This window comes from Hydra vulgaris, chromosome 15 (genome assembly GCF_038396675.1).
Source record: "Hydra vulgaris chromosome 15, alternate assembly HydraT2T_AEP".
NCBI lineage: Eukaryota > Metazoa > Cnidaria > Hydrozoa > Anthoathecata > Hydridae > Hydra > Hydra vulgaris.
The window spans coordinates 47,280,386-47,298,256 of record NC_088934.1 but is presented as its reverse complement, the minus strand read 5'-3'; the positions used below and the strand labels follow the sequence as shown (position 1 = coordinate 47,298,256).

General features: G+C 28.5%; 2 protein-coding genes and 1 non-coding gene across 5 annotated transcripts; all 3 read left to right on the top strand.

The window, feature by feature from the left end:
- The first annotated feature begins 2,450 nt into the window (after window positions 1-2,450).
- trnae-uuc (transfer RNA glutamic acid (anticodon UUC)) lies at window positions 2,451-2,522 on the top strand. Its single transcript has one exon. It is a non-coding gene; the product is annotated as a tRNA-Glu (tRNA).
- Window positions 2,523-3,395: 873 nt separating this feature from the next.
- LOC124807481 (uncharacterized) lies at window positions 3,396-4,683 on the top strand. Its single transcript, XM_065819728.1, has 2 exons — window positions 3,396-3,495; window positions 3,759-4,683. Exon 2 carries the CDS (start codon window positions 3,760-3,762, stop codon window positions 4,681-4,683), a length of 924 nt encoding a protein of 307 aa, XP_065675800.1. The 5' UTR covers window positions 3,396-3,495; window position 3,759.
- A 2,516-nt stretch (window positions 4,684-7,199) lies between these two features.
- On the top strand, window positions 7,200-13,875 carry LOC136092339 (uncharacterized). Of its 3 annotated transcripts, XM_065820336.1 has the most exons (9): window positions 7,200-8,151; window positions 8,400-8,692; window positions 8,815-9,022; window positions 9,959-10,197; window positions 10,411-10,604; window positions 10,681-11,003; window positions 11,234-11,362; window positions 13,129-13,321; window positions 13,516-13,875. In XM_065820336.1, the coding sequence occupies exons 2-3, from the start codon at window positions 8,550-8,552 to the stop codon at window positions 8,975-8,977; spliced, it is 306 nt and encodes a 101-aa protein (XP_065676408.1). In that variant the 5' UTR covers window positions 7,200-8,151; window positions 8,400-8,549; the 3' UTR covers window positions 8,978-9,022; window positions 9,959-10,197; window positions 10,411-10,604; window positions 10,681-11,003; window positions 11,234-11,362; window positions 13,129-13,321; window positions 13,516-13,875. The 3 variants fall into 3 exon arrangements, with proteins under 3 accessions (XP_065676408.1, XP_065676409.1, XP_065676410.1); XM_065820337.1 differs by lacking the exons at window positions 11,234-11,362; window positions 13,516-13,875; XM_065820338.1 differs by lacking the exons at window positions 10,681-11,003; window positions 11,234-11,362; window positions 13,129-13,321; window positions 13,516-13,875 and having other exon boundaries at window positions 7,228-8,151; window positions 9,959-10,028; window positions 10,105-10,197; window positions 10,411-10,536.
- Window positions 13,876-17,871: the final 3,996 nt, after the last annotated feature.

Below are 17,871 nucleotides of genomic sequence, written 5' to 3'. Positions count from 1 at the left end.
TATAAGGGGTGGAATGTGTGCATGGGCACAAATTCTCCTTTACGATTACAAAAAGTATTACCATGCAAAATTTACACCAATTTACTATTACTTTTTTTTTTGGAGAGTTAGGGGTGTTCGAAAATTGAGGGGGGTGTTGGAAAATTTGCATGGTCATAACTTTTGCTATTTACAGAATTTTTCTACGAAATTTAAAATTTGTCAATGAAACTAACTTTAATTTTAAGAAAGAAAAGTTTAAAATTTTACAACATTAGTGCCCTCACGTTTGGGCAGAGGGGCAAGCGTTTTAGGGATTTTTTGTTTCCAGGCTTCCGCCATCCCAATTTTTTGCAAGGCGTCCTTATTTGGCATAGGTATAAACATACTGAAGTTTGGAGTTTGCACAATGTGTGAACGTGTCCTATCTGGAACATCAAAAAATCCTGCGGGCGCCCATGTATGTGTGTGCATAGAGGGAAACTCTATGCACACACATCTTTACCATACATCTTTCACGGCTGTTTCACTCAATATAAAAGCGAGCTTGATGTCACAAGAATTTTTGTGTTTTAAAAAAAAAAAAGGTATTTCCGCGTAAAAATATAAAAATTCACTAACTTTAAAATAATATTATTTTTTTCTATAAATTCTTTCATCTTCAAATTAAAAATATATAAAAGAACTATCCTTCCTTGTTGAATAAATATTTCCATTAAACGGACTAAAATAAGATATTGTTAAAATATTGCTAAAGATTTGGGATCACTTTTCTGTTTTTTACGATTTTTACGGAAAACCTGTCTTGGGCCAACTAAGATATTCTGACATAGCTACTTGTTTGATAGTTGAAATTCGGAAAACTTATCATTAAATGTCTATTCTATCTGATTTTTGGTGCATATTACTCATTTTTGTAAGAAAAGTTACTTTTTAATGCATTTCTATTTTTACTTTTATCACTTTACAATGTAAATCAATTTTTTTTTGTAATATGCACAAAATTATTGAAAATTCCATTCTTTATAAAAATGAAAATCAAAAAATTATTTTATGTACCTCCAGCTATGTTAAAAAATATGGTAATCAAACCTGGCTGGTTTAGCAACAAATTTTTATTGTTTTAAGCGTAAATTTTTGTCTACATTTTTAAACAATCACGTGACCTTAATACCTTACGACCCAAACAAGAATATCATGAATTTTATGAAAACAACTTTTTTAGCGAGACAAATTTTAAACAATGAAATAGACAAAGTTAGGCGGGTTTTTTCTCTTGAGGGTAATCAACTAACATTAGATAAGTTTAATCCTATTATATCTTGTTCATCTATTTGTCAATAAATATTATTGGTATAATTACGAACATATAAATTGGTGTAAAAATATAATTTAAAAATTAGTACAAGTTATTGTGTCAAGCAACCGTTCTTCTGGTTTAAAATGAAGTATGAGTCAAGTATCAACTGGGTGTACAAAGAAATACTACTTAAAAAACTTATCAATGGACCAACTGATTATAGAATTTTTTTTTATGAGAATAAAAACAATTTCAAATTTTATTTGTATATTTTAACACAAAAAAAATAAAGTTGGCGAGTCTTTATTTATTAACATTCTCACAACATATTATTAGAACTGTGTGCACATAATAAAAAGTTTTATAAAAGCTTAAACTTTTAATTTTTAGGCTATATATTCCTTAATTCAAATCTGGTTTTATTTAATAGAATCAATTTTCAAAAACTAGTCATTTAACAGTTTATCCTCCTTTAACGACATTTTCGTAATTTTGCGAAAATTCAATTTTCTTTACTGGCTTAAAATAAATCTGTTTTAGTTAACTTTAAACGTTTAAGTAAGATTTTTTTGTTTTCAAAATAGTCCAACAATGTGTACATTTAATAATAAATATCAAAAATATATTCTTTCTGATTTTTTTTTTGATAAAAAGTAACATCAAATTACTAAAATTTAGCAAAGTTCGTCATTTGACGCGTTTATTCTAAAATTAAAGAAGTTTTTTAATATATTTGTGAAATGTCATCAGATAAAATATTTTATTGGTGTTTTTATTCTTTTTACTGAACAAAATTATCTCTAATGTTATAAAAGTTATAAAGGTTTTAGTAACACCCCTAACGTAAATATTTTCTAAAAATAACAAGAAGCCGTAAAGCTCGCCTGAAACAACCGTGCTTTTTATGTTGGCAAACTAGGATCTTTAGTCAGAATTTTAACTTTTCTATTGATTAGCTGGTTATTTGTGATAAATTAGAAAATCGAAGTACGTACTTTTAAATTAAACCCTTCCCCGCCCCTCCCGCCCCATACGCTTTCGTACGCTTTTTGAAGACCTCCCCTCTCCCCCTATGAGCGTACGTACTTAATGGACGACCCCTTATCAATGCATGACTTTATTTTGAAAAATGTTATAATATTGATATATTAACAAATCTGGAAGTAACGTGTCCCGCATGGTCTAGTGGCTAGGATTTCTGGTTTTCACCCAGGCGGCCGGGGTTCGATTCCCCGTGCGGGAGTGTCTTTTTTCATAAAATATAACGTAATCACGGTGATTCAATACTCATTAAAACTTGGGATTTTATTATGCGCGTGCGTTAGCTGCAAATATATAAATATCATTAATTTGATAAACTGTGTAACGCTTTCATTACAGTGCTTACCAATTTGCCTGTTTGTTTGTGCTTTTTTGTTGTTTGTAAACTTGATCTTGTAAAATAAAGCAAAACCGATCACAAATGAACTTGATTGAGTATTGTAATTATTAGAATTTGAAGTAGTAAAATTGCTTTACTGGGATCAACAAAGCTTTGTTTTTAGCGAAATTAACATATTTTATTCATTTAGAAGAACTAAAATTTTTGTAAGATTTTGGTAAGTTGTTAACAGTACTCCTTCTTTTTATCTTTTCAAAAAAAATAGTCCCTGTTACCAGTCATTTTTTTATAATAAAATAGGGTAAAGCGGGGTAATAAGATCAGAGGGGCAATAAGACCTTTTTGAGCAGAGCTAATACTAAATTCCTTTATGCTATTGTGTAAATAATAATTTACTAAGTTTTTCATGATATATATTTGCTTACTACGTAAACAAGTAGTTTAAATCATTTCTTGGACTAACAACTAATTTTTTACCATGATTAATTTGGTTTTCAATATCGACGTTTTTTACGGCACTTTTTAATTTTGTTCGAAGTTTATGAAAAACTTTTCCAATATCGGTGCTCCTCAGTTTTTAATTAAAAAGTCTATAACAAGTTGTTTGCTTTTATTTTTCTTGAAAGTAAAGTACTATCTAAGTTTAGTAAGTCTTTTTTTAAAGTTACACATTCTACTTAAGTAATATTTAGACATAAAAATAATAATTTAAATGTCATATTTATTTTAGTAAAAATCATTGACTCATTGAGCCGTCCAATGAAGGTTTTGACATTTTAAACATATACCTTTAAAATTATCTTGCACACAATTTTTTTTTGTTATACTAGCAAAGGTAAGACTTATTTGAGATACTTATTACAAAAAATTTTATTTATTAGTTTACTCAGAGTATAAAACTTTTATTTTAAAACAAGTAGGTCTTAATGCCCTCCCTGACTAGTAAAAAATGGCAAAACTCTCTAATAAATTTAAATCAGTTATAAATTTCATACTATTTAGTTAAAAAATTATGACTAAAATTAAAAGCAACTTTTTAATGTAAAAATAAATTTTGTAAATGTATTTTTGAAAATAAAAGTTTTTTTTTTTTTTTAGAATGGTTCGAACATACAAAAAGTTAAAGCAGGGAGGAAGGAAATCCTACTCAAATAGCCAGGAAATGAAAGATGCCTGCAGTTCTGTTTTGAATAAAGAAATGTCAATAAACCAGGCATCCAAACATTTTAGGTGTGACAGGAGAGCTCTTTCGAAAAGAGTAAACGGTGAACTATCAGTCGACTCTCATCCAGGACGAAAAACAGTTTTGACCTCACAGCAAGAAAAAGAGCTGTCAGAATGTCTTATTTTAATGGCTGATTGGGGATGGGGTTTTACTAGAGGTGAAGTAAAAGATTTGATACAAGATTTTCTTAAAACAAACAGTATTGATACACCATTTATAGATTCTCGACCAAGTAAAGACTGGTTGCATGCTTTCTTACAACGAAATCCCAAAATTACGCCAAGAAAAACTGAACATTTAAGCAATTCAAGAAACCATGCTGAAAATCCTGAGACCATCAAAATTTGGTTTGATCTAGTCGAAAAAACATTAAAAAATGCAGGAATTATTAACCTTCCTAGTCAAATATTCAATTCTGATGAATCGGGGTTCATCACTGACCCAAAGGAGCAAATTGTATTAGCAAAACGAGGTGCTTCTCGAGTGTCGCAAAGCATTGGTGGGTCAGGCCGGGAGCAAATTACTGTCAATTGTGCATGTTCTGCTAGTGGGCATATATTGCCACCATATATTATCTACAAAGGAAAAAATTTGTATATGGACTGGGTTAAAGGTGGCCCTGATGGAGCTGTTTATACTACTAGTAGTAAGGGCTGGATGGAGTGCCCTCATTTTTTAGAATGGTTTCAAAGCATATTTCTAATGTATACAAAGCATCTTGCAAACCGCCCACGTGTTCTTATATTTGATGGTCATATTTCTCATATTAGCTCCCCACTTATTGATATGGCAAAATAAAATAATGTTATTCTCCTACGTATTCCTGCTCATCTCACCCATCTTCTTCAACCTTTAGACACATCAGTTTTTCGACCTGTAAAAAGTAAATGGCAAAGTTTGCTTATAAAATATGCAAGAAAACATAATGGACCAGTATCCAAGAAACATTTCCCAGGGCTACTACGTACCCTTTTTCAGAGTTCCTTTACTATGGAACAAGTCAAAAGTGGTTTTAAGGGAACTGGCATTTTCCCTCTTAACAAAGATGCTATTGACACACGTTTATTTAATCAGTGTTTTCAGTCACATGTAAAGAAACCTACATTCTCCACTAATCATCTCACAAGATCATGTTCAATGCCTAATCTTCAAAGCATTTGTGTTAACGATGCTCCCATTTCAACATCAATATCATCGGCTTCATCATTACCAGTTTCTACATCGACTTCCTCTATCAAAGATTTTTTTCTTAAGCAATTACAGTCTAAATGTGCAGAAACCTCTCTTCATGGAAGATCTGCACGGGTTAAAAGGTTTCGCTATGGTGAAAGTTTAACATCAGAAGCATGTTTAAAACGAACAAGAGAAGCTTCAAAAAAACAAAACAAAAAATTGAAGAAAAAAAATAATAATAATAAAAATGATAATGATGACAACAGCAGTATTGTATGTCCTGAATGTGGTGACTGTGGAGATAAAGGTGATCAGTGGGTGTGCTGCGATGTTTGTGACATTTGGTATCATGTAAAATGTACTATGATAACTGAATTAGATGATGTTAAAGTCATGGAGTGGAAGTGTAGTAATTGTTCTAAGTTTTTGTAAAAATATAATCTTAAAAATTATTATTTTTTAATTGACTCCTTTTTAAATATTTGTTTTCACACAGTTTTATGATACTTTTAAGTTCGTCAACAGCTTTTTAATCTTATTTAAGTATTCTAAAAATATGATCAAGTAAAGTATACAACCCCCTCATTTTAGAAAAGGTGAAATCTTACATGATTGTAACTTTTAAACATAAGGTTATTTGATCAAATTAAAAAACCTGCTGATAAATTTAAATGTTTTATAAGATAGCAAAAAAAAAAAAAATATTAGCTCAACGGCCACATTTCGGGTAATAGTGTCAAAGTTTTGAGATATTTCAGTTCCCAGCCTCAAATTACCACAATATTACACGTTAAGGATAGAAACTTAAGATAAATTAAAAAATAATGTAATATTTTGTCTTTTCTGTAAAATAATGTAATTATTTTACAGAAAAGACAAAATATAGGATAATGGTCTCTTTAAGTTTGCATATTTCGACGATATATGAAATAAAAAATAATTAAGTTTATTTCATTCGTTTTTGACTCAAAAGTTAACCATAATGTTTCAAATAGCTTTTACTGAAGATTTTATAAAGTAACACTATGTTTTTGTTATTATTAAGAAAATAAAGTTACTAACGAGTCAGAATTTTTTGCTACTGGATCACTAATGAAGAGCACATATCAAGTGGATGGGGGGTCAAGACTTTGTAATAATAGGGGAGGGGGGGGAGAGGAAGGCATGCTTTTTCAATTTGGTGGATCCTGACCACCTATCAATTTAGGGGGGGGGGGGTTAACTTTCAGTTTGATGATTTTTAAGCAGGCAAGTCCATAATTTTTTTTGATGATTTTAAAAAGCCTACCTTAGTTTACTCACTTAATTTAAACAAAGTGCTGTGTTAATATAAAAGTTTACAAAAAAAAAAAAAAAAAATTAAATATATCTTAGGGAGCGATTGCCTCCCTCTTACTATGGATCCACCCTTGGCATAGATCCGTGGTTAGTCATCACACACCACTAATTGGATTTGAAATTTGTTTTATTTATATAATGAATAGCTATAGACAATAGATTTAACTTGGTATAAATTATATCGTATATAAAGGATTACTTCAATAGTCAAATTATAATGTATACCTGTATTACTAATAATTTTTTGATTGGCATATTTAATAATAACTTCTTGAATACTCATTTTTAGACCACATTTCTCATACGAATTTAAATTATAATTAGTTAAATTGTTCCAACAGTAATTTTTTTTTTTTTTAAATCTTTTTTTCTCCCCAAACAGTTATATAGGCCCTTTTATATAGACCCAAAAGTTCACCTTTCGGAGCTAAAACAATTGGGGATTTTGTTTTTGTGAAATATCATACATTTTTGTTTACTTGAACAAAGTTTTAGCTTTATAGTATTTTATTCCTGGTCGAAATTCTACTGTACCGTATTTTACCGTATACCGCATAAAAGGTTTTCGAATAAGTGGAGATAGAAGTGATAAATAGGTGTGTTATGACATATTTGACATTTTATATAATGTTGAAGGCACTTTAATTACAAAAAGGGAAAATATTTAAATTATCGAATAAAATTTTAACAATTGCGCTAAGTCTTGGTAAAAATATATACATTCAATATACTTGGTCTTATTGCCCCCCTTTTTTTATTTTTTGCGATTTTTTTTTATAACTTCTTACCAGTCTTGGCACTATGCAAAACTTTTTTTTTTCCGTATAAAATGCTATGCCTCGTATACAAATACGTTGTCTGTCACTAGGAAAAAAAATATTAGTGAAATTCATAATATTCATTTTTTACAATAGAAAAACCTGAAAGTATATGAAAAAAGTGGTCTTAATGCCCTCCTTTGCCCTAAAATGTTTTTGAATAGGGTAGGTTTCACGAAAAAAACCCCGTAAAATATGGCGAGTAATCACCAACAAAAACTATCCAGAGTATGTAGAATATGTGGAAACTTTTCCAAAAATTTGGGTAAAATGTCCAACAGTCGATTGCAAATGTGTTTTGGTATTCCTGGTCGAAAACCTCTATCTAATGTTGGGCGACCAGGAAAGGTTAAAAAATGGACAAAATTTTATATAAAATCATTTCTTGATTCATTGCCTATACAAGAATATAAAGAAATTTTAACAGAACTAAATCCACATATGGTTTTATGCATTTGTAAGAACTAAATCCACATATGGTTTTATGCATTTGTAAGATTTATGGGGAAGTTATGAATCAGCCTGTCATGCTAAAGAACTGCCAACACTCATTCTGTAGCTTGTGCATTTTATCAATGTTAAAGATAAATTAGAAAATGATTCAAATTGTCCATTATGTAAAACTAACATCACAATTGACAGCCTATTATATTCTGTCCATATATCTGAAATTATAAAACATTTAACTATTATATGCAAGATCTGTGACAAAAAAGTATTTTTAAAAGACAGAAATTTTGAAAATCACGACTGCATAAAAATATCAAATAACACCATAAATGAAAACGACCAATTAGTTAGTATAAACAGTTTTTACCAAATCACTGACACAAGTGAAATCCCACGAGAAGTCAATGATGCTGTTTAACATATCATTAAAAAGAAGTTGAATCAGTCCAAAACATCTACAATAGAATTTTCATCAGGTGGGCCTAGGGTAAGAAATAGGTTTTAACTTTATAGCAAGTTAAATAGTGTTTACTCTTCTATTACGCTAGATATAATTGTAATTATTAGAAATGTAGTAGTATTTAAACTTAATTATATCATTTTAATGCAGTCTATATTTTAAGCAAGAGTAAATCAGTTTGATTTAGTATTTTTAATATTAAATATAAGTTATAAAAAAAAGTATAAAATATTATTTTATTTTTTATTTGAAGTAATGTTTTGCTTAATTTACAGTCCCTTTGTTTCGTTTCTGCTCCCAAAGCCTATAAAGATAGCGCAAACTGTAGTAATAGCTCTCTAAGAAAAAGACAGAAATATTTATTGGAACAATTCAACCATACAGCTAATAGTTCTCAGGACTCTAAAGTATGTCAAACAACTGTAATGTTAAAGTCATATGATAATGATGAAGCAAATAAAATTTTAAATCAAGTCAATATTGGAAGAGTGGATTTAAATGCAGAAGAAATGGTTGATTTAAAAGCTGATATGGATATTCCTTGGAATAAATTGAAAACTATGGCTAGGTAAATATAAATATGGAATTTAAAATACTTTTTATAATTTCGTTTTTTATTTGAAAACTTGTAGTTCATTTTTACAATTGTTTACAATTGCAAAACTTATTGCTTGTATATTAATATTGTAGGTGGTTAAATTCGAAAAATATTAAAACTGCTTCAAACAACAAACAAAGAGTTGTTGCAAAAGAATGGGCTGGAAATGATTTAGTTGTTTTAGATGGACCATTTACATTTCAAAATGAAAATAATAATGCTGTTTTTGAAATTAAACTAGCTCCTTGGGCTTAACGACCTACCACAAAATATAGAAAACCTAATAAATCTTATGGAAAAGTAATAACTCATTAAATTGAGATATTTTTAGTAAACACTTAAATTTATAAATTACTAGAAAAATAAAAGTTAATCTTTATACTAGTTTGTATAAGATAAGTATATATATATATATATATATATATATATATATATATATATATATATATATATATATATATATATATATATATATATATATATATATATATATATATATATATATATATATACATAGATCTATAGTTTGTTGTCTTTGGGAAGAGCGGAAGGAAAAAAGTGATTCTTACGCCAACACATACGTCACTTTTAATTACTTTTGACTTTCGTCTAACATTTTCGTGTTGGACGAAAGTCAAAACCATTAATTTAATTACAAATTATTTGTTATATAAAAAAACCACAAAAATTCATATTTAATTGACCAGAATGTTTTTAAAAACATTCTGAATGTTTTTAACAATATAAACAATGTTTTTATTTTTATTTTTTTTAACAAAATGTTTTTATGTAAATCATGCGCGGAGTGTTGCTACATCGACTATCTTATAGCCTGACTCGCAAGGGAGTGCTGCTACATCGACTGACGAATAGCCTGACTCGCAAGGGAGTGCTGCTACATCGACTGACAAATAGCCTGACCCGCAAGGGAGTGCTGCTACATCGACTGAGGGTTTGGTTGGGGCAGGCAGTCTATCATTATTAAAGAAAAAAAATTCCGGTCTTGCATTTTAATTTTTACTTTTTGTCAACAAAATATGGAAAAAACTTTCGAACAACATCTAAGGGTTCTATATATATACATATGTATATATATATGTATGTATATATATATATATATATATATATATATATATATATATATATATATATATATATATATATATATATATATATACATGTGTGTGTGTTTATGTATACAAACTTATATACAAATTTAAGTGTTAATATTTTAAGGTTTAACTTACTTAACATGGTGGGATTATAAAGAATGTAATACGTATAAAAATTGGTGGTGATCATGGAGGTAGTTCTTTTAAAATGAGTTACCAAGTTGTTAATCAAAATCAGCCTAACTCAAAATCAAATAGTTTTGTGTTTAGTACTTTTGAAGCAAAAGACTATTGTGTCAATCTGAAAGTTGGACTGTCTAGATATACACAACAAGTTGATGAGATGCAAAAAATGGTTTGGAAGTAAGTTAATATTTCACAGCAGTCACAGTTAATATTTGTTCTGAACAATAAAATATAATATTTCAGAACATTTCAAATTACTTTTTTTTTCTTGAGTTTTCACACATGTTTGGGTGGGTACTTTGTAATTAGTTTAAAGATGTTATTACTGTATCAAAGCTGTAAAATATTTATTCTCCATAAAGTCTTGGATAAAAAATCTTTTTTGTTTAGAAATCACCATTGTCGTGTTTTGATCAGAGATCAAAATAACTCCTGAAAATCAAAAACATAATGTTTCACATAGAACACTTAATTCTTTAAGAGATAACTTTGAGTCTTTTCAGAGTTTTGGAGGACTTTTAAAGAATGTGAAGCTATTCAACAATGTTATTGATCAGTCTTTGTTTAATATTCCTCTGGATCAAGTAAATTAATTCTTTTTATTTAAATAATGCTGTTATACTATAAAATTATTACAATTGTTTTTATTAACTTTAACAGGTTGCAGTGCATATATCTCTGGGCATCTTCTTGAAATTTTCAATTATGTTAGAAGACGAGTGTCATTTAATTGATACAAAACTTGCTGGAGAACTTGCATTAAGTAATAAAACTATTGATAAAGCAGAAATTGATAAGTTTATTTCCATGCATGTCCAATCAAGTCTTTTGAATAGCGTTATTACAGATTGTTTTGAAAAAATTGCTCTTCTCCAAGACACAGTTGGAATACAAGTTTTGCGTGATCCAGAAAGAGCAGAAGATATTTTGAAAATATATAAACCAAGAATTCTTTATTATGAATTGAAAAAAAAAACGAAAAGGTATTGTTTTTCAGTAAAAAATATGAATCATTAAATTTACTTTAATCAAAGTTTATAGATAAAACTTGCTTTAAAACTATACTCAAACTAGGATAATACAATTTAATAAAGAGGATGAAGTTTTTTTTATTTTAAGTTATCAATAATTTTGTTTATTTATACAAATATAATTAAAAGATTAAATGTCTGCAAATTTTGTCTACCTAATTTAATTAAAAACATATTATTAGTCAATAGAACTACAAAGTTTACATGAATGTAACAAACTCGATAAAGTGTCAGGACCATGTATTCAAAAACTAGATGAAATATTGAAAGAAAATAAAGTTGAAAGGCAAGCCTATCATGGGAAATGTTTTGTAAGAAACCATGTTCACAAAATGCTTAAAGTAGTTGTTTTAATACTATATATATATATATATATATATATATATATATATATATATATATATATATATATATATATGTATATATATATATATATATATATATATATATATATATATATATATATATATATATATATATATATATATATATATATATATATATATATATATATATATATATCAGGCCTTGTTAAGAAGCGTTACGCAGCTCGCATTTTGCTTGCGAAAAGGCGATTTGCGTTCAGCAGTTTTGCGTTACGCAAAACTGCTGAACGCAACTTATCTTTTATTAAAAATATCTTTTAAAACTTAACTTATTTTTTAATTATCTTTTGATATCGTTTTAATTATCTTTTGATATCGTTTATGTGACGTTTATTCTGAAGAAATAAGTCGTAAGTAAAAGCATTTAATCGCAATTGTAAACTAATCGATTTTTTGTTAAAGAAACAGTTTGTTTAATAATTTTTTTTATTGTTGATAAAAATTAGTTAAAAAAAATAAAGTGTTTTAAGTTTTATCTTAAGGAATTAAATATATAAATTCCTTTTAAATGTAAAAATTATTTTTTGTCATAATAGTTAAAAAAATGCAAGATTTAATTATTTTAATGTAAATATTTTATTAATAAGATATTTTGTTTATTGTTAATTCAATAACGTAAAGTTTTAATGACGTTCGTTTAATTTATGAAAATAAATTATGATCACGAATATGTTATCGGTAACTGATAAATATAAAAAAAAAACTCATTGTTTAAAAACATTATTTAAAAGAGTTTACAAACTAAATAAGAAAAAATTTATTAACAGTTAATAAAATAATCAAAAACCATAAGTAAAATCATAAGAAAATAAACAAACATTATTTTACGTTTCATGAAAAGAATATTTCTTTCAAAATAAAATTTAGTTCATATTTGAAAAAAATAATAAAAATGATTTATTAAATAAGATCTTAGATTTTATTTGTAACTTTAGTTCTAGTGAGAAAAAAACTAACTGTTAGTATGATTTTTAACGCGTTAATAAAATAACTTTAATTACAACGAGGTACTTGAAAAGACGCTAGTGACGCAATATAACTTCTGACGATGCAAAATATATTTGCTGAGTTGAGTTACTTAGAAATGCGTTACGCGTTTTCGCTACGCAGCGAAATCTCGTACCAAGGCCTGATATATATATATATATTTTTTTTTTTTTTTTTTTTTTTTTAGATTATTCACCTCCCCAAGGCCCGAGGGGGGCCACTACAGTCGAGGAGGATACTCTTTTTTTTTTTTTTTTTTTTTTTCGTTATTCGTGGTGCAACCCTCTCTCAACTCTTTAACTCCGAAACACGAACCTTGCCGAGCAAGGTTCGTGTTTCGGAGTTGCCGAGCGCGGAGAAACTAAGTTGAGCGCGGTACTTCCAGGAACGTGGTGGGAGTCGAACTCCGAACCTCTCGCTTACAAAGCGAGCGCTCTTACCACTACACCACTACCGCACTATATGTGTGTGTGTGTGTGTGTGTGTGTGTGTGTGTGTGTGTGTGTGTGTGTGTGTGTGTGTTTGTGTATACAACAAACTGTTTTATTATATATATTAAAAAAATGTATAACATAAAATATATTATGTATTACATAAAATATATATTTAAAGCTCAATGTTTATAATGCCTTGATTTATAAATTGATTAATGCCTTGATTTATGAATTGTTTTGACTTTTTTTGATATTTTTTTTTATTTATAGCATCAACCATTGCTTGACTTATGCAATTTGATTCCAAAGCTAATTGTAGACCTTGGATTTATAGATACCGGTGTTCACTTACTATCTATCGATGTGAGCCAGAAATTTAAAAAGTTATTTTCATATTATTCTAAGTGTCATAATATTATGAATAGTTCACACTATTTCAAAGATAATGATATTCAGGAGCTTGGTAAATATTTAACTAACTTTTTCGATTTTACTCTTGTAAATTTTTCGCTTGGTTGTAAATTATAATACCTAAACTACCCCTTGTTATTTTTACAGTATGATATTATTGAGTATTATTTTTCTTTCTGTATTGTATAATGAAAAATCTCGTAAGTTTTTAGATTTAGCAATCAATAAGCTCATGGAATTTTATAGATTTACATGGCCAGATGCTTCTGTTACACCTAAAATGCATTTGCTTGAAAACCATGAATATCAGTTTATCGAAAAATGGAGATTAGGAATCGGTGTGTATGGTGAACAAAGTGGTGAAAATTTACACGTCGAATTCAACAATCTTAATAGATTATTCTGGCATATGAAGGGTTGTAGTCGGCTAGAAAGCACTGTTAAAAGAACATTTTTTAACAAATCACCCTAAAGCAAAAGATATAAAGCTAATTGTAAAAAAAAGGAAAAATGAGTTTATAAAATTTTACAAATATTTTTGTAAAAGAATTTTAAAATTAGTTGAAAATTTATTATAAATTTTAAAAGTTTAAAAGAAAAATAAAATCCTAATTTAAATTTCATTTTCAAATTGACATTGATTTTAACCCTTGAGCATAAGTAAGCTAAACCTTACATATTTTTTTAGTCAAAAAAATTAAATAATTTTTGCCTAACGTTAAATAAATTATCTCGATTTAAAAAAATGACTGGTCAAAATGATTAACATAAAATTTTTTCTTACAGTATCGAGAATAAGAATATGTTTTAATTTTTATCCAAAAAATTTTCAGTCGCAAGATATTTTTTAAATAATTGTAGGGGATGCTGTTTTTTTTCACCTAAAAACTTAATTATTTTAAGAAAAAAAATGTCTTATTTTACGACTTAATATTATTATTTTTTAAATTTAATAAAGAGCTTATCAATTATATAATCTAAAAACTTTTTTCATTTTTCTGATTGCGAAGACTAAATAGACATTTAGAAAGGAAATCAATCACTAAAGTTTTTAGTTTTTACGGAAAACTGCTCCGCCATTTTTTCCATGCTTTATATAAGGTTACTTTCTATATATATATATATATGTTTGTGTGCCACAAAATTTGAAATCAATTTTTGAAAGCTTTTTTCTCAACCAATTTTGCTCAAATTTTGCACACTTAATCATTTTCGATGACAATACAAGGAAATGGAAAAATTTGACCAAAAAAAGTTAATTAAGTTAACAAAAATTTAATTTGTATTTCCCCATACATTTATTTATTTGATATGAATTGCGTATTACGTCACAAAAATCATTGATTTGCAAATTATTTGCAGTTTCGAAGACATTAAAGCGCAGCGATTCAAAACCTATTGTTTTAAGTTATTAAGTTAAAAAAGAAAAATTTAGTAAAAACAGTAATTTTTAAAAAAAAAAAAACAGTAATTTTTCCTTCTACCAAAAAGAATTTCTAAGCCCAATAGAATTCTGCTTGCATAAAGCGTGGATTTGAAAAAAGAATTTTTTTTGATTTACTAGTTATTATTTTTTATATAGGGTAATTTAATGCGCATGCTCACAATAACATCCTACGCTTAAATCACCGTGTAATAGCAAAGTACGAGAATATCGCATATCATTTAATTTAACAACTTTTTACAAAATGTAAGCATTATCTTGCAGCGTATAATTTTTTATTATAATTAAATTTTAATCAACAACTGAAAAATCCGTGAAGCTGGAAAAGCAACCAATCCCTGCTATGCCAGATACAGTATAGAGGATTGCCAAAAAAAAAATAATAATAATTGGTACATATAGTTAATGACATTCCCAAGCGAGAAATAGATAATACTGTATGTCATACCGATCATACAACTGTATGATCAAACAACTGTATGATTGGTACAATCATACAACTTTTTTTGGAACTGAGCCAAAACAAAAAAAAGAAAATACTGTATGTCGTACCGATCATACAACTGTATGATCATACAATTTTTTTTGGAAGTGAGCCAAAAATCTGTCAAGCATTTTTTGGAAAGTATTAATGTTTGGTACATTTCTGGTACATTTCTATTGAAGGTGATGAGATCAGGTGGTAATGGATATTTCAAGAGTCCAATGTTCCGCGTCCTTTACTAATTCTTAAATTTAATTCCGAGAAAAGCATATGAGTTTGATATAGCTTTTGCAACTTGATTGTTCCACGAAAACCAATTGTAAGCAGCAACACCAAGGTCACGTTCAGAGTCAGTCTCTTAAAGAATGCGAGCAAATTGTTAGGTGGAAGCAGGGGCTATTAAATTTATCATTAATTAGAGTTTTTTTGTATAGTGTGCAACGATGCTTGTTGAAAATGATGTACTTGCAAGTTTCTAGATTAAAGCTCATTCAGCCCAGTCAAGTACTCTATTGATGTCAATTTGTAATCACCGCGTTTCAGAGGGCTCTTTAATAATTGCAATAAGTTCGGTGTCGTCAGCATAAAGTTTGCAATAGTGATTGAGCTGTAGAGGCATACTTTTAATAAAAATGAGGAACAGTAGTAGTCCAATACATGAACCCTGAGACACACCTCGGAGGACGTTCAATCGGTCTGATTCTAAACTTTCAATAATAAATAGTTGCTTTGATTGGATAGAAGTGTGTTTATCCATTGGCAGATAAATTCGTCAAAGCCATACTGACGAACTTTGAGAAGAAGTAGATTGACTTTATCAAATGCTTTGATAATGCTTTTTTTTTTTTTTTTTTTTTTGTTAATTAATCTCCCCAAGGCCCAGATGGCCACTACAGACAAGGAGGCTACTTAATTGTGGTTATAAGTCTCTCTCAACTCTAAAACTCCGAAACATGAACCTTGACAAACAAGGCAGCTGCGCGGAGAAACAAGTTGACATTTTGCGCAGAGAAACAAGTCGATATTTTGCGCGGAGAAACAAGTTGACAAACATTTACTGTGATTGACTTTATCAAACGATTTGGCAAAGTCAAGCAAAACTCCAACCACTTCATAACGTGACTCCATAGCATGGGTAGATCAAATGGTCCCAATAAATTGAATAAACAAGGCCTGCCAAGTGTAAAGCCATGTTGGTTTTTTCAAGAACGTTAATAGAATCCAACAGACATCGACCAAGTGGTGTAATAGTTAAAATCACCAGCTAATAAAAAATGAGTAAATTTGCCTTAATCTACGAGCGAGGTCACTTTTTTGATTGATCTTATTATTTATGTTATTATTTTTCGGTCAAATATCTTATAAAAAGATATCTTGAATGTATTTAAAGAGTCTATAATAGGTGTTCCGGAGCCGTTTATTTTGAAATTATGAAACAACAATATCAACAACAAGCTCTTTATTTATGCTGTTTACAGTTTGATGATTTTATTTTTAATCTAAAATTATATTTTAGATTAAAAATAAAATCATCAAACTGTAAACAGCATCACAAAATGGTTGGAAAAACTAATTAGAATCTAAAACTGCAAATAACTTCATTTTAACTAAATCTGAGAATGAGCAATTGTTAATGATTTACGTTGCTCTTTTGCTGCGTTGACTTTAGATATTTAGTATATAATTTTGCGATCATTAATTGAATATTGTTTGTAACTTGCATGCTGTAAGTTAACCAAGATTAAAAAATAATTTTTAATTTTGAATGTATATAATTTTTACCAAATCCAGGAAACAGCAGTTATCATTTTTAAATTTATGCTGTTACTTAAATTTTGAACTGTGTACTTAAAAAATCTACATTTCAGTATTGTTATAGAAAAAAAGAAATTTTTTTCTGTTTCTAAATCTAAATTGAAGCAAAGAATGCCAAATCAAGCCAAATCAAGCCAAATCACAAAATGACTGCAGAAAAACCGTCTGTTTTCTCTGCACGAGAAAGAGCTCAGGGTATTGTGTTATTTTTCTTTTTTCTTTAATACTTTGATTTCTTTATAAACATGTACTTCTTCATTTGAATATTTAACATAAAATTCTTTTGATATGCATTATCTGATGAGCTTTATGTACTGTTTTTAGAGTTCTCACAAAATCTATGATGGATGATGCGTTGAGCATACTTTCATCAAGTCTTGAGTTTGCTGAAAACAGATTGCCTTTGGAATATGTGATACTTGCCGAATTACCATAGAAAATTGGTCGAATGAAAGTTTTTGAAAAGCACCCAATTGAAGATCAAGAAAAATTGGAACAGGTCAAACTCAAAGAAGATGCTCAGACTGCCTCTCCATTATTGGAAGAGGCATTTCACACAACTGTAACACATTCACATTTCGATAAAATATGAGATAACTAGCCATCACGGATTCTAAAGTCTCTGAGCAAATTACATCCACTATTGTTGCAGCTAAAGAATCCTCTTCACAATGGACAATCAGACTGTCTTATGCTGTTGATGGTCGCCCCCTACCACTAACTAAAGGTAATTTAAGTATGTTTCAACTAGTGAAACATAAAATAGACTTTTAGTAAAGTCAACTGAGTGAGACAATTACTTTTTGTTAGAGTTAAAAAAATTTAATGGCATTATAAGAATGTAATACGATCAAGACAA

Coding starts and splice junctions, on each gene's coding strand:
- LOC124807481 (XM_065819728.1), top strand. CDS start 3,760: ATGGTTCGAACATACAAAAAGTTAAAGCAGGGAGGAAGGAAATCCTAC.
- LOC136092339 (XM_065820336.1), top strand. CDS start 8,550: ATGTTAAAGTCATATGATAATGATGAAGCAAATAAAATTTTAAATCAA. Junction 8,693..8,814: donor AAATTGAAAACTATGGCTAG/GTAAATATAAAT, acceptor TTAATATTGTAG/GTGGTTAAATTCGAAAAATA.